This window comes from Solanum verrucosum, unplaced genomic scaffold, assembly GCF_900185275.1.
Source record: "Solanum verrucosum unplaced genomic scaffold, falcon-dt-bn FXZP01000746.1, whole genome shotgun sequence".
Lineage (NCBI taxonomy): Eukaryota > Viridiplantae > Streptophyta > Magnoliopsida > Solanales > Solanaceae > Solanum > Solanum verrucosum.
The window spans coordinates 322818-337073 of record NW_026020790.1 but is presented as its reverse complement, the minus strand read 5'-3'; the positions used below and the strand labels follow the sequence as shown (position 1 = coordinate 337073).

The 14256-nt window shown below is 35.6% G+C and overlaps 2 protein-coding genes across 2 annotated transcripts; one reads left to right on the top strand and one right to left on the bottom strand.

The window, feature by feature from the left end:
* Window positions 1-1218: 1218 nt before the first annotated feature.
* LOC125813119 (uncharacterized) lies at window positions 1219-3869 on the bottom strand. The gene is made up of 2 exons (XM_049492602.1): window positions 3592-3869; window positions 1219-1951 (listed from the first exon to the last, which is right to left on the bottom strand). Exons 1-2 carry the CDS (start codon window positions 3867-3869, stop codon window positions 1219-1221), a joined length of 1011 nt encoding a protein of 336 aa, XP_049348559.1.
* Window positions 3870-6406: 2537 nt separating this feature from the next.
* LOC125813096 (serine/threonine-protein kinase PBL34-like) lies at window positions 6407-13859 on the top strand. Its single transcript, XM_049492581.1, has 6 exons — window positions 6407-7165; window positions 9402-9736; window positions 9844-9979; window positions 12530-12666; window positions 12739-12862; window positions 13135-13859. The coding sequence occupies exons 1-6, from the start codon at window positions 6982-6984 to the stop codon at window positions 13659-13661; spliced, it is 1443 nt and encodes a 480-aa protein (XP_049348538.1). The 5' UTR covers window positions 6407-6981; the 3' UTR covers window positions 13662-13859.
* The last annotated feature ends 397 nt before the right edge of the window (window positions 13860-14256 follow it).

Genomic DNA, 14256 nt, shown 5'->3' with positions numbered 1-14256 from the left:
AAACAGTAAGGCCCTTGCAATTTCCAGTAGATGTCTGTATTTTCTTTCAGCTACCCCATTCTGTTATGGGGTAGCCACACAAGAGGTCTGATGAATAATTCCTTGTGAGCTCAAAAACTTTGAGGCTGCTTCACTTTTCCCTAACTCTGTGGCATTATCAAATCTAATCACCTTTACTTTGGTATTAAATTGTCTTTCTACCATGCATAAGAAACTCTGGATCACAGAGAAAGCATTGCATTTAGTACTTAACAGATAAGTCCATGTAGCTCTGCTGTAATCATCCACTATAGTCAAAAAATACCTATAACTGTTATAAGTAGACACCTTGTATGGTCCCCAAGTGTCAATGTGAATAAGTTCAAAACAACTCTTGGTAGTGATTTGGCTAGTAGAGAAAGGTAATCTAGACTGTCTAGCTTTAGGGCAAACATCACAATAACAATCAGAATGTTGAGGAACAGATAAGAAACTGATATTCTTCATTGATGCATAGGGTAAATGCCCTAATCTTACATGTCATAACCTTACATCAGAAGAAACATTGGAACAAACTGGAAAAGGAACTGAAACTGAATCAGAAAAACAATCAGAACTACTGATTCTACTACAGATTTTAGACTCTAAAGAAGTATTTTGACTTGCACTAGGCTTCTTAGGAATGGGCTGCAATAAATAGAGACCTTCTCTTGCTTCACCAAAAGCTTGAGGCCTCTTCATTGAATGGCCCTGCAGCATACAATTGTTAGAATTGAAAAGAACTGTATAATTGAATTGACTACTGAATTTATGAACAGATAAGAGATTATATTTGAAACTTGGCACATACAAGACATTATGTATTGTCAAGTCAGAAAATATTTGAACACTTCCTATGTGGGTAACAGTTATGAAATGTGAATTAGGAAGGTTTATGTTGATAGGAATTCTAAGAGTAGAAAGAGAGATAAATGATTCGGAATTGAAACACATATGCTCAGAAGCCCCTGAATCTATGATCCAAGTTCCAAAATTAAAAACAGAAAAACAAGTCCCAAAATACTTCAAAATAGTACCAGCCACTGCATTGGCATTGATCTCAGGACCTGCAATTTTTGTTGTTGATTCTGGCAGTTTCATCTGCTTCATAACTTGAATGAACTGTCCAAATCGTTCCTTGCTCATGTGCAGACTGGCTTGATCCATGTAGTAGTTAGGATCTTCCTCCTCCATGATAGCTCAATTTCCTCTCACTGGTGTTGAGTAGGTTTTGTCATTTGTGAAATTGAAATCCTCAGGAAAACCTATCAATCTGTAGCAATCATCTATGACATGACCTATTTTACCACAATGAGCACAAGAAACATTAGGGTTGTATTTCTTCTTTCCTTTGAACCTTGCATTCTGTCTTGGATATCTAGGAGCCTGCTGAGCCTGTTGGTAGTTGTTCATCCTAGGATAGCCCATGTTTGGCTTAGGTCCAGATCCTGATGCACCTGGGCTGAATTTCTGAACCTGCTTACCATTTTTGTTTTGATTTACATTGTTATTAACCATGAAAGATGAAGAATCAGTAGGAATGATAGGACTCATGTATGTTTCCTTTTGGTTTTCATCCTGTAAGATCAAGGAATAAGCAACATTTATGTTAGGTAGTGGATTCATCATAAGAATATTACCCCTTGCTTGAGCATATGTGTCATTAAGACCCATAAGAAATTGTATAAGCATCTCAGCCTCCACAGATTTCTCCAATTTCTGTTTTCCCTCACAGATACACACACAAGTGCACTTATCTTGTGAATCTAGAGAAACTAATTCATCCCAAAGCCTCTTGAGTTTAGTAAAGTATCCTGCAATATTGTTAGTTCCTTGTACCAACCTGTTAAGTTCCTTTTTCAAGTGGAAAAGTTTAGCACCATTTGATTGACCAAATTTGTGCTCTAGACTCATCCAGAGTTCTTTAGCAGTTCTAGAGGAGAAAAGGACCAAAATTGTCCCTTATCTTTGCCTTAAAACTCAAAATGATCCTTACCTTTTCATATGGAGCACTAATGATCCTTCTTCTTTGTAAAAATGGTACAACTTTAGTCTTTAAAGTATTTTCCGTCTATCACTAACGGAAGTTGGTCATAAGCACGTGATTGCATTAAATTGATATGACCACTCGCTGACAATGAGACTGCTCATTGAATTAAACACAACCAAAATTAATAACTCAAAGTGACAAAATATGAATATTGTCTTATTGATAATGGTTTATTAAATTTATGATTTCGTAAAAATAATAGCTTTCGAAATAAATAATGAAAGGGTAGAGTGTGCACACATCTTACATCTACCTTCTCAAATAAAAAAATTATTTTTGAAAGATTTTTTTCTTGTCTTACCTCTACCTTCTCAGATAAAAATATTATTTTTGAAAGATCAGTTTCTTATCTTACCTCTACCTTCTCAGATAATAATATTAATTTTGAAAGATCCACGGCTCAAAAAAATTTACAATTCGGTAATAGTTTAGATTATAATTATTTTTGTGAATTGTTAATTCTATAATGATTTATGATTTTTCTTGACGGGTAACAGATAATTTGATAATAATTATTATAACTACAATTTTATGCTTAATCGTTAATAACAAGCTCTTATTTAGACGTATTTTTTTCTGAAATTCTGGATAATTTACATGTTTTGCTTTGTTAGATCAATAGTTACATATTAATAATATATAATATATTTTTAGGTTTATCGTAATCTTTTCATTTGTACTTCTGGATATGCATATTTAATTTGGATATTGATGATATATTTAACTTTATAATATATAATATTCTTGATGTTGCATACTGTTGAATTGTCATTTAACTTGATTATGTTTCGATGTTTATTTTAATAAAAAAAAATTAATAGTTAATTGACAATCAATACATTAATAACCCATATCCTAATTTTTCTATAATGATTTAGTATATTTATAAATTAATAAATCGAACTAATATATGAGGTGAATATTAATTGTGAATACCGTGGATCTTTCAAAATTAATATTATTATCTGAGAAGGTAGAGGTAAGATAAGAAATTGATCTTTCAAAAATAATATTTTTATCTGAGAAGGTAGAGGTAAGACAAGAAAAAAATCTTTCAAAAATAATTTTTTTATTTGAGAAGGTAGATATAAGATGCGTGCACACTCTATCCTTTCATTATTCATTTCGAAAGCTATTATTTTTACGAAATCATAAATTTAATAAACCATTATCAATAAGTCAATATTCATATTTTGTCACTTTGAGTTATTAATTTTGATTGTGTTTAATTCAATGAGCAGTCTCATTGTCAGCGAGTGGTCATATCAATTTAATGCAATCACGTGCATATGATCAACTTCCGTTAGTGATAGACGGAAAATATTTTAAAGACTAAAGCTGTACCATTTTTACAAAGAAGAAGGATCATTAGTGCTCCATATGAAAGGATAAGGATCATTTTGAGTTTTAAGGCAAAGATAAGGGACAATTTTGGTCCTTTTCTCGTTCTAGAGTATATAACACTGTCTGCTATTTCTTTTGAAAGGGAATTAAGAAGCCAGGATGTTACCATGTCATTACACCTGCTCCAAGGCTGCAGATCTGGTGATGTTGGGGCTGGTGAAGGATGTGTTCCAGTGATGAAGCCCAGTTTGTTCTTTGCAGAGAGTGCTATGAGCACTGATCTCTTCCATCCCTGATAACCTCTTCCATCAAAAGTGCTGCCTACCAACCCCATTCCAGGAGAGTCTGAAGAGTGCAAATAGAAGGCATGATTGATATCAATCTTAGTTCCTGAGGATGATCCTGCTGCCAGAGTTGCAGGCGTTGATTCAGAAACATTGATAGCTTCGTTATTCATGATTGTATTTGATTAATGTGATTAATTACTGCTCTGATACCATGTAGGATTTACAAGAAACAGTAAAGAGAACGTTTGGGAATTTTCTGTATATTGATCTCGTCCTCTAAACATGTATATATACAGCTACAAGGAAAACCAAAGAACATTCTATTCCTAACAAACTATACAGGTGTCCTGCTCCTATTTGCTAAGTCTATAACAAACTTTTATTCTTCACAATAACTGAGAAAGGGTAAAATAGGTAATCTAAGTGACATAATTCTAGATATCCAAAATATATACATGGGCTGAGGAGATACATTGACTTCATTCCTTTGGGCCTATAATGTCTTCTGTTGTCAAAGAGTGCCTGAGGCCCAATTCGCTTAGGCCCATTTTTCCTTGGTAGTACCATTCGTGTGCTTTGAAATACTTCGACGATTCCTAGGGTTCTCTGTTTTCACCTTCGTCTTTATTTCTGCATTTCTCTATCGAAGGTATCTTTGAAATCTTAACAGTTTCTGGGTTGAGAGAAACTTACCTGATTCCGCCGAGAATATTTTGACATTGATACTTGTGTTATCTTTTGTTTGTTGGTGTTCAGAATTGACACCCTGTTCTTTTTTGAAAGCTGGTGGCTTCCCCTTCTTCGTGAATGATACTGTTTGCCAGACATTGGTAATGGGGTGCTTCTCTTGGTTGACAGAGTCATCTTTTTGTCATTTTTCCGTTGTGGGGGCTGATGTAAATTGACATTTCCTTGAACATGTCCTAGTCGTCCACAATTTTTACATAGGAAGCCTTCTCCCTCATATTTTATCGCTTGTGTGTGAGATCCTATTTGTATACGATTGGTGACTGGAACATTCATGGGCACCTCCACACATAAGCGTGCATATCTTCCCCTGAGTGTAGCACTCGTACAAGCATCGACCTTTAATAATTTTCCTATTGCCCCTCCAATTTTTTTCAACATAAAATTCAGTTGGGAGTTGAGGAAGCCTTACCCAAACAACCGAATGTGTCAGTTTTGCTTCTTCAGGTATGAAGTTTGGGGTAATGGCCGTTTACAAACCAGGGGGCTTTTTGTAGTGCATTCACCATATTCTCCTATTTAGAGAACTTAACGATATAGTATTCCGAGCCCAAATCGATGAGAAGGAAATTCTCAGATGATTTCCAGAGGTCCTGAATTTTTGTTTTTAGGTAGCAGTGGACTATCCTTTTTTCCCATCAGCTTGACAATTAGAGAGAATTTCCATGGGGCATGAAGTTAATTCCACTAATTTGTATGTCAGTCTCCTCCTCCAAGCTGATTTGAGCTTTTTGCAGTTGTTCTGCCTCATAAATATTCATATTTATATCTATTATTAGCTCATTTGCCAACAACTTATCTTTAAAACTAGGCTCAGGGGGGATGCAATTAATGTCATTCATTTGGGTATCCATACCTGGGTTAGAAGCAGTCTGGGATTAGTGAGAAGTTGGAGAGAAAAATCGACACAAAGTCTTTTTAGTAAAGATTTTTACAAGCATAACATTTTTTATATAAAAGGAACCAACTGATTTTGTATTATTTGCACCATCAAAATAGTAGTAGTAAAACATAATGAGCCTTCAAGATTTATCCTCAACGGTTATGGAGTTATGGCATAATGCATTTAGAATTTTTTTTTAATTGTTATCAAATTGATAACCCCATAATAATAAAAGCAGAGTCCTTATCGAATTGTTAACTAATAATTCATTATTCATAAACTAATAATACTTTTTTCTATTTAAATTATCAAATTTGATTCAATTTTGAACAACCTAATTCTTATCAACTCAATCAATCATACAAAGACCTTTATGTCGATTCTAATAGGTCTGTTTGTCTTTTACTAACCTAAAATAAAAAGATTAACTGAGATTATTAAAAGTTTAAAACTATACAGGTTCTTCAAAATATGCATGATGTTTTATATTTTTTTTATATAAATATATAAGTAAGTTTTTTTAGAATTAAAAAAATAGTAAGTACTAAACTTTATTATAGCTTATGATTAGCTGACCTTGTGGCTTGTATATACATCCAGGTTCGTTTAGTGCGCAGATAAAATAGGATATTAAATTATTTGATTAACAATATAAATTTTATTTTAGATTCAATTATCGAATATTTCATTTTATCTTATTCGATTTGAAATTATTTTATTTCATCTCTTACAATAGGATAAGTTAGTTTAGAAATTACAATTTCATGACTATAATTTAATCCACATATTCAGAGTTTATTTGATGTACAAAGAAATAGCTTATCTCGAGATTAATTTTAGAATATGTTTATCACAAATTTAGTTGAGATAAAATCATATGATAACTTATTTGAAATTAGTTATTTTAAACACTAAGATAAAATAATAATCTTGAGATAGTTAGTCTTGCGATAATTTGTTTTCAACCGAACGAGGTGTCACACAGACATACATTCCTGTACCTAGACATATAATACCCCGTCCCAACCAAAACCGCCCCCTACTAATTTTATTAATTACTTATAAAATAATTATTTTTATTAGTATGTGTATCTTTTTCTGATTGAGGAGACAGAAATGGTCAGCATATTTGAGTCCTTTTGTTAAGATTTCAGTATCTTTGGGCCAGCAGACATTTTTTGGGGGCACTTTTTGAAGTGGGATTATCTGATACAGTGTTTTGGGGCAAGTTTTCCTCTTTGAAGGTCAAGATGGGGTTGTTGATCTGAATCAAAATTAGTTTTTTTTGGATTCAATGTCATATTTTCTTGAATTCTTGAACTGGGTCTGAGCAATTTCATCTGTATATTTATTATTTTTGTCTTTTTTTCCCTTTTTAATACTTTTTCTTCATCTGGGTGTTGGAGGATTTTGCTCTAAAGGAAGTGTATATATTTGGAATTCCCTTTTTGGGTCTCCATTAGGTCATGTTTGTGCTAATTAGGCAACTTTGGTTCAGTTGTTTTGCTGATAATTTAAGGGTTTGGAAAAAGATCAGATTTTTGGGGTTTGTGTGAGGGGGTTGATTTGAAGTTGGTATCTTGGAGGGGTGGGGGTGGGGGTGGGGGTGGGGTTTGATGATTTTTGAGTTTGATTGTTGGTATTGTTAAACTATGGGATTAGGTGGTGATGGTGTAAAGGGGGAGTCTTGGGATGCAGAGAAATCAAAGGGAAGGAAGAAAAAAGAAGGGGATGAGGAGGAGACTGGCTGCTGGATGAAGTTGAGGTTTATTAGTAGCTGTATTTCCTCAAGATCTAAAGTTGATACCTCCATCAGTGGCATCAGTACTCGCTGTGGTAATTTCGAACTCACATTGAAGAAGCTCCATTGTTTTGTTATGCTTGCAAATTTTAATTGCATTTTTGAATTGGTTTTCGTTGAAGATTGATCCTATCTTATAAAGAATTTTGTCACTTACATTCATAGTTGCTGGGGAATAGAGGTTAGACGGAGAGGGTTTTTGTTGTTGTTGATGTTGTTGGAAATGGTTATTTGAGCCTTAAGAACATGCCTTATTGTTATTAGCTTGAGACTGATTGCTGCTGTGATTTTGAAGTGTTATTCTCCATTTCTTAAGTAGTGAAATGAATTGAGTTTAGTTAAATGGTGTGCGGGTAAATATTTAAAATTTGATGTGGAAAGAAGCTTCCATATGTTTCTTCTTTCTGTAGAAGTTGATGATGTTAACTCAGAGAAACTAATAATGAAGCCAATTTAAAGAAATTCAAGATGGGTAGCTGTATTCTGTAAGAGGCATTATTTCATTTGATAGATCAAAGTAATTTGTTTTTGATACATCTAGAAGAGGTATTACTAGAACAAACCTAGGGAACTTGTGAAGGCTCCTTTTTGCAAGGCCACAGTCATGTCAGGGGAACAATCTTTGTTGCTCAGACTATTCAAAAATGTCAACGTTGCGTGTCGGATTCTCCAAAAGTCATGTTATTTTGGAGAATTTGACACGGGTGTGACATCGAAAGTGAAGAGTACACGCTACTTAGGTAACAATGTTTGTGTTTCTGGATAATGATGTTGACATTAGTGTTGTGCAGATTTATCACATCATTCTTCTTGTTATTGGTATTTTTTTTCCTTATCACTTATGTTTGCTTGTGTCGCAATTTTCTCAAATTACGAATTCAACTCTGATATGTAAAGCTGCAAGATGAACTTAATTTGAGTCAACAATCAATGGCAAGAGATGAATCAATGCTTTGTTTTCTGTAATTCACCCTCACTCTGCTGATATGATTACCAAGTATAAAATTTGATTTAAATGGCAAGGTTATAACTCTTGGGTGAACGAAAAAACTTCCGACAGATTGTGGGATTTGTTAGCACCTCCTTCATTCTTGTCCTTGAGTTTTCATTTTGTCTGAGCCTTGTGAATACCGGATTCTCACCATTTTGTGATTTCAAATTTGCAATCACACACTTGATTTGATAGAATTAATATCTTATTCATTTTCTTTGTGGAGTCACTGACCAAATGTGGCAGCTCTTTTAAGTATGTCTGGTCTTAGATGGGTCATGCCTAGAATACATGTGATCTTGTGGGGTGCTGGAATAACATAGGAGGTATTGTAAGACAAAATAAATGGTGGAATTTCATCCCAAAATACATATGGTGGACTGTGTGGAAAAAAAGAAATGCAAGGTGTTTTGAGGATAGAAGTAGTTTAGTGCAAAAAATCAAGATGAATTTATCTTGTCTTCTGAATTTTGGTGAAAAGAACACCACGCGATGAAGCTGAAATGTCGGTACAATTTTTAGAGGCCTTGTAGGATTAATAGGGATGTTTTTTAATCATTCATTTCTGAATTGAAATTATGGCTGCTAGCACAATTTTTGTGCTGATGAATCTCAAAAAAATATCTTAGCCATTTTCTTTGTTTACTGAAGGAAGAGATGGTAAATTAGATTGTTAATGTCATCTAGTTATAGATTTGAACAACTGATTAAACCTTTATCTACTAATGACGCAAGCACAGACTACACAAAAAATTGAAGAAAAATATGATGTCATTGGATCATTGTTCACTTGGCAATGAGAACAAATCAATAAAAAATACGCACTTTGGAGACTTAAGTAATGCTGTATCACACACACACATAGTACTTATACAGTTGCACCTTTACTAGCTTCAGTAGCTCTTTCAAACCCTTTATACTATTCCTAACTAAGAGGAAAATTTAAGGGTTTTTCAGGATTAAACTAAATACTACTTCCGGTTAAAAAAGAATGACCTAGTTTGACTTGGCACTTAAGAAAATAAAGAAGACTTTCCAATCTTGTGGTCCTAAATTGAAGTTATGTCAAATGTACCAAAATGCCTTTAATCTTGTGGCCATAAACATGTTACGTGGAAAGCTGAAATTAAAGTGTTGCCAAAAAGAAAAGGTGTCATTCTTTTTTAAACAGACTAAAAAGGAAAAAGTAGGTCAAGTTTTTTTGAAACGGAGGGAGTAACATATTTCTTTTAATGGTAATTAGTGCTCGTGGTCCTAATATCTTGTATCATTATTGGCAGAAAGTAAATCGACAAATGATACAAGCATAGACCAGCCTGTTGCTCCAATTATCTCATCCACAACTACAAGTAATGCTGAAAGTAATTCTTCCACCTCCAAACTCGAAGAGGAACTAAAAGTTTTTTCGCAGCTTCGGAAGTTCACATTCAATGATTTGAAGTTGGCTACAAGAAACTTTAGACCAGAATCCCTTCTCGGTGAAGGGGGTTTTGGTTGTGTCTTTAAGGGTTGGATTGAAGAGAATGGAACGGCACCTGTTAAACCAGGAACAGGGCTTACTGTTGCTGTGAAAACTCTAAATCATGATGGACTTCAGGGTCACAAAGAATGGCTGGTTTGCTGCTCTCTTGATCTTATTTAAAAGCTTATGTTATATCGTTTATTTTTGCTTCTTTTTTTTTTTCATGTATGCTTGTATTAATTTACTATCTCATTTGGCAGGCGGAAGTAAATTTCCTTGGCGATCTCATTCATCCCAATTTGGTTAAACTAATTGGTTACTGTATTGAAGATGATCAGAGGTTGCTGGTTTACGAATTTATGCCTCGAGGAAGCTTGGAAAACCATCTGTTCAGGAGTATGTAATTGACCCTTTTCTGATATGCTTTACAATGTTGCATTCTTTGAATTTTGATTATATTTGAAGATCAGTTTGTAATATGTGTATTGTTAAATTTATCCACCCCCATCTCCCCCCCCCCCCCACCCCCCCAAAAAAAATGAGAAGAGATGATGTTTTGTATATATTAATTATCGGAGACTTTTGTTGCACACAAGTAAATTTTTAGGTAAGCTAAACATCATTTAAAATTAACATGCATCATGCTGACCTCTCCTCTGCAACCACTAATGCTTTAGTCAGATGGCATATCACTACCTGTGGAGTATAACTTGAGCTCTCTTGTTGCTGTTTAACAATCTATGAAGATAAGATGAGACTAATTTATGTTCCACTACTAATTAGAAAATTTATTCGCTAAGATATAATACAATTCAGTGCCTCATAAATTTAAGGTCGAAATGGGAAGATGGAGTTCTCCATATTAGCAAAGCTATCAACAGGGGAAATGATTTTTTCACATTGTTTCCTGATCCCAGATCAAACCAGAGTGAGTTCCTCCATTTAGAAAGCAACCATCTTTTTGGGAGTCTGCTTTCTTTCTTCTGTTATCATCACAGATTAAAAACATGGGAAAGTTGAAGACCTTGTGCAAAATCTGCATCCGATGAGTTTGAGGAAAAAAACTTAATAGGCAGTCTTCGTATTTTACTTTGGTAATCTCGTCAGCTCTTCTAGTCCTATATTACATACTTTGTATTCATGACCAGTGTCAATTTGCTAGGATGCAGAAGCTTCTTATGAGAATATTTTTCCCGCTTCTAGTGTTTAGTTTCTTTAATATCATGGGAAAAGGTACTTTTTGTGCTAACAGAACAAAAATTACTTATGTCCTTGAGGGTACAAAAAATCTTGAAAAAGGTCTGGTCCAAACATGATTTGACTGTTGACAATGTCCTTCTTTCGGGCAGGAGTTATTCGGTACTTGCGCTGGTGGGAAGTAGCAGGCACCTGGTGAATTAGTTGAGGTGTGCACAAGTTTGCCCAGACACCACCGTCATAAACAAAAAAAGAACTGGAGCTCACCCTCGAGTCTAGCTTAGCTTGATTGGCTGTGATACTCAACGCTTGCTTCACAAAATATCCATTTCCCATTAACCAATAAGATAGTGGTTAAAGAAATTAATCATAGTTGATATTAGCCACATGATAAGAATGATTGATTTGTCCATTGAAATCAGCAAGACCTATTTCTATTGCTCGAAACTAAGCTATATATATCTATGTTATCCTTTCACTCCTAAGTGGAATCTATATTATTCCTGTTGACCATTTAATTTGTCTCTATCAATTACAGAAAACCTTGCAGCTACTGATTACTGAAAATGCAGATGAATCAATGTGAAGACAAGGTTGTGCGGAAGTGAGAATTTGAGTTGGAGGTTGTGATGATAGTGATGAACAAAAGGATGGTGATATAGTCTGAGTGAGTTTTTGTGTGTAGGTCAGCGAGAGAGAGAGAGAGAAATAGTTTGTCTGAAGAACACCCATACCGTAGGTTGGAGAAAGAGAAAAAGGGGTTTGGCTGATACAGTTAGAGATAGAAATAGAAGAGAGCTCCCAAGGGCGTGGCCTAGTGGTCAATGAAGTGGTTGAGAACCCTGAGGTCTCAGGTTCAAAACTCTAGCGGAGACAAAAAACACTAGGTGATTCTTCCCGTCTGTCCTAGCCTTGGTGGAAAAAATACCTGGTATCTATTGCTGGATACCATTGCTGGCGGGAGGTGGCAGGCATCCCGTGGAATTAGTTGAGGTAGGAAAGCTGGTCCGGACACCACGGTCATCAAAAAAAAAAAAAAGAGGGTTTACTGCTAAGTTTAGGTTTTGTGTGGGATGGGACATTCTATTCAGGAAGAATGGTAAGTTAATCATCCCATTCAGAAGAGCAATAACATTTTATGAAACATAATAAAAGGATGTGACACTGGTTATTTTGATCATTAGGCTTGATCCATCCTTGAACTCGAGAAAAACTAAGTTGAGACTGCATGGGTCAACCCCTGTTAGACCCCCTAAAATGAGGCATTTGAGATTGGCTTCTTAAGGAATATTATAGGATTGCTGTAGACAAAGATTGTCAATTGACATATATGTCGGATTGCCTTACACTTTTGCAAGTATTCCTTGATCTACGTTTTGGCAGTTATAGCTCATGTGTCTTTCAGCTGAGTGATGCAATGCATGAGCCTTGTCAGTACGATCTATGGTTCGGCTACTAGCAATCATAGTTGGGAGGGTTTGGTGATTCTTTGGAAAGACAAATGGTTACACCAAAGGCTAACCTTTATTTGTCTTGTATGCATTTTATGCTCCAGTTTTCTGCATTTAGCATATTTCTTGAATAACCAAAATATGATATTCAGTATTGCAGTCTGTATCTGGCGAATTGATGTTAGTACTTACGAAGTTCTAGAACAAATGTTTTATGTTCTTATCTGTGATTTCTGCTGTAGATGTCATGCCCTTGCATATCCTTTATGATACTTTGTAATAATTTATTTATTATCAGGGTCCCTGCCTCTTCCGTGGTCCATCCGCATGAAGATAGCATTGGGTGCAGCAAAAGGTCTTGCTTTTCTTCACGAGGAAGCAGAAAGACCAGTGATATACCGTGATTTCAAAACGTCCAACATTCTTCTAGATGCGGTGTGTTCAAACACATTGGCAAATTGATCTCTCGCCCATTTTTATCATTCATCTAATAACGCATTCTCTCAGGATTACAATGCCAAACTTTCTGATTTTGGACTTGCCAAAGATGCTCCAGAGGGCGACAAGACCCATGTTTCTACTCGTGTCATGGGAACATATGGTTATGCAGCTCCAGAGTATGTGATGACAGGTAAGATTGAGATCTCAGCTGCTTCTTTCTTCCTACAATGCTTGCCCAATTTCTACTTGGACGGCCCGCTCAGCTTTATCAGATTCTCTGTGTCTCTTCAAGTCTAACCTAGTTGGCTGCTAGTTTGCTCACAAATCATTTTAATCTTGTTTTCTTTATATCAATTTTTCTGTATGACTCCGTGATCTGAACCACTGTTGAAAAGCTTTTGAATGTTTCTCACATCTGCTGAGTGGAACTTTAATTAAATGTGTACCACTCTTTGGTCTCAGGACATTTGACATCAAAGAGTGATGTCTACAGTTTCGGTGTAGTTCTGCTTGAAATGATGACAGGTAGGAGATCCATGGACAAAAACCGGCCAAACGGGGAACACAACCTTGTTGAGTGGGCACGGCCACATTTGGGTGAAAGAAGAAGGTTTTATAAATTGATAGATCCTAGACTTGAAGGCCATTTTTCAATAAAAGGCGCGCAGAAAGCTGCACAGTTGGCTGCACGATGCCTTAGCCGGGATCCCAAAGTCAGACCTATGATGAGTGATGTGGTCGAAGCCTTGAAGCCTTTGCCAAACCTCAAGGACATGGCCAGCTCCTCCTACTATTTCCAGACGATGCAAGCAGACCGAGTTGGATCAAGCCCAAGCCCAAATACAAGAAATGTCCTTAGAACGCAAGGATCATTCTCAAGGAATGGACAACAACAACCAAGAAGCCTATCGATTCCAAATGGTTCTCATGCTTCTCCATACCGTCATCAACTTTCTCAGAATTCGCCAAATCCAAATGGCAAACCATAGAATTGGATTCTGCAGTGATCTGTTTTTACCATTCTTTTCTTCAACCCTCTATGAATATATTTTGTTGTGCCAACATTTATGCTTGGGTGATTGACAGGGGAATAGGAGTACACATCTTACATGTTGTGATCTATGAGAGTGCTTAACTCCTTGAAAAGAGTGTGGTGTAAGCACCATGGAGTAAATATATTTGTGTCAGATAAATCATTCTTCCTATTTTATCTTCAGCCCACATCATAAGTGGAACTAGCAAATAAAAGGGAATTTTTTTTGTTACTTGCTCATGCTTTCTCCAAAAGTTGATCACCTTTGACCTACTCCATAAGCGTAAGTCTGGTGCACAAAGCGTCTCAGGTTTACAATGATCTAGGGAAAGTCTGCACCCTAAGAACATAACGTAGACAATCCATCTTGACACAAGCAACAATAGTTGGGTTTACGACTTCAACTATCGACTTAAAAGTATACAAGAACAATTTTACTATTGCTCCAATATCCATTTCGAAAGTCTTAACCAGGAGTAAATCTTATTGTTGCTCCTAGGTCTTAGGGGCGTATATGATCGGGTGGTTCGGATTTTTCAAATATCAAACCA

Bases quoted from the DNA above. Each gene is read 5' to 3' on its own strand.
- LOC125813119 (XM_049492602.1), bottom strand. From the start codon at position 3,869: ATGAATAACGAAGCTATCAATGTTTCTGAATCAACGCCTGCAACTCTG. The intron at 1,952-3,591 runs GTGTAATGACAT...TTTCTCCTCTAG, and splicing joins GATCTGCAGCCTTGGAGCAG to AACTGCTAAAGAACTCTGGA.
- LOC125813096 (XM_049492581.1), top strand. From the start codon at position 6,982: ATGGGATTAGGTGGTGATGGTGTAAAGGGGGAGTCTTGGGATGCAGAG. The intron at 9,737-9,843 runs GTTTGCTGCTCT...CTCATTTGGCAG, and splicing joins AGGGTCACAAAGAATGGCTG to GCGGAAGTAAATTTCCTTGG. The intron at 12,667-12,738 runs GTGTGTTCAAAC...GCATTCTCTCAG, and splicing joins CCAACATTCTTCTAGATGCG to GATTACAATGCCAAACTTTC.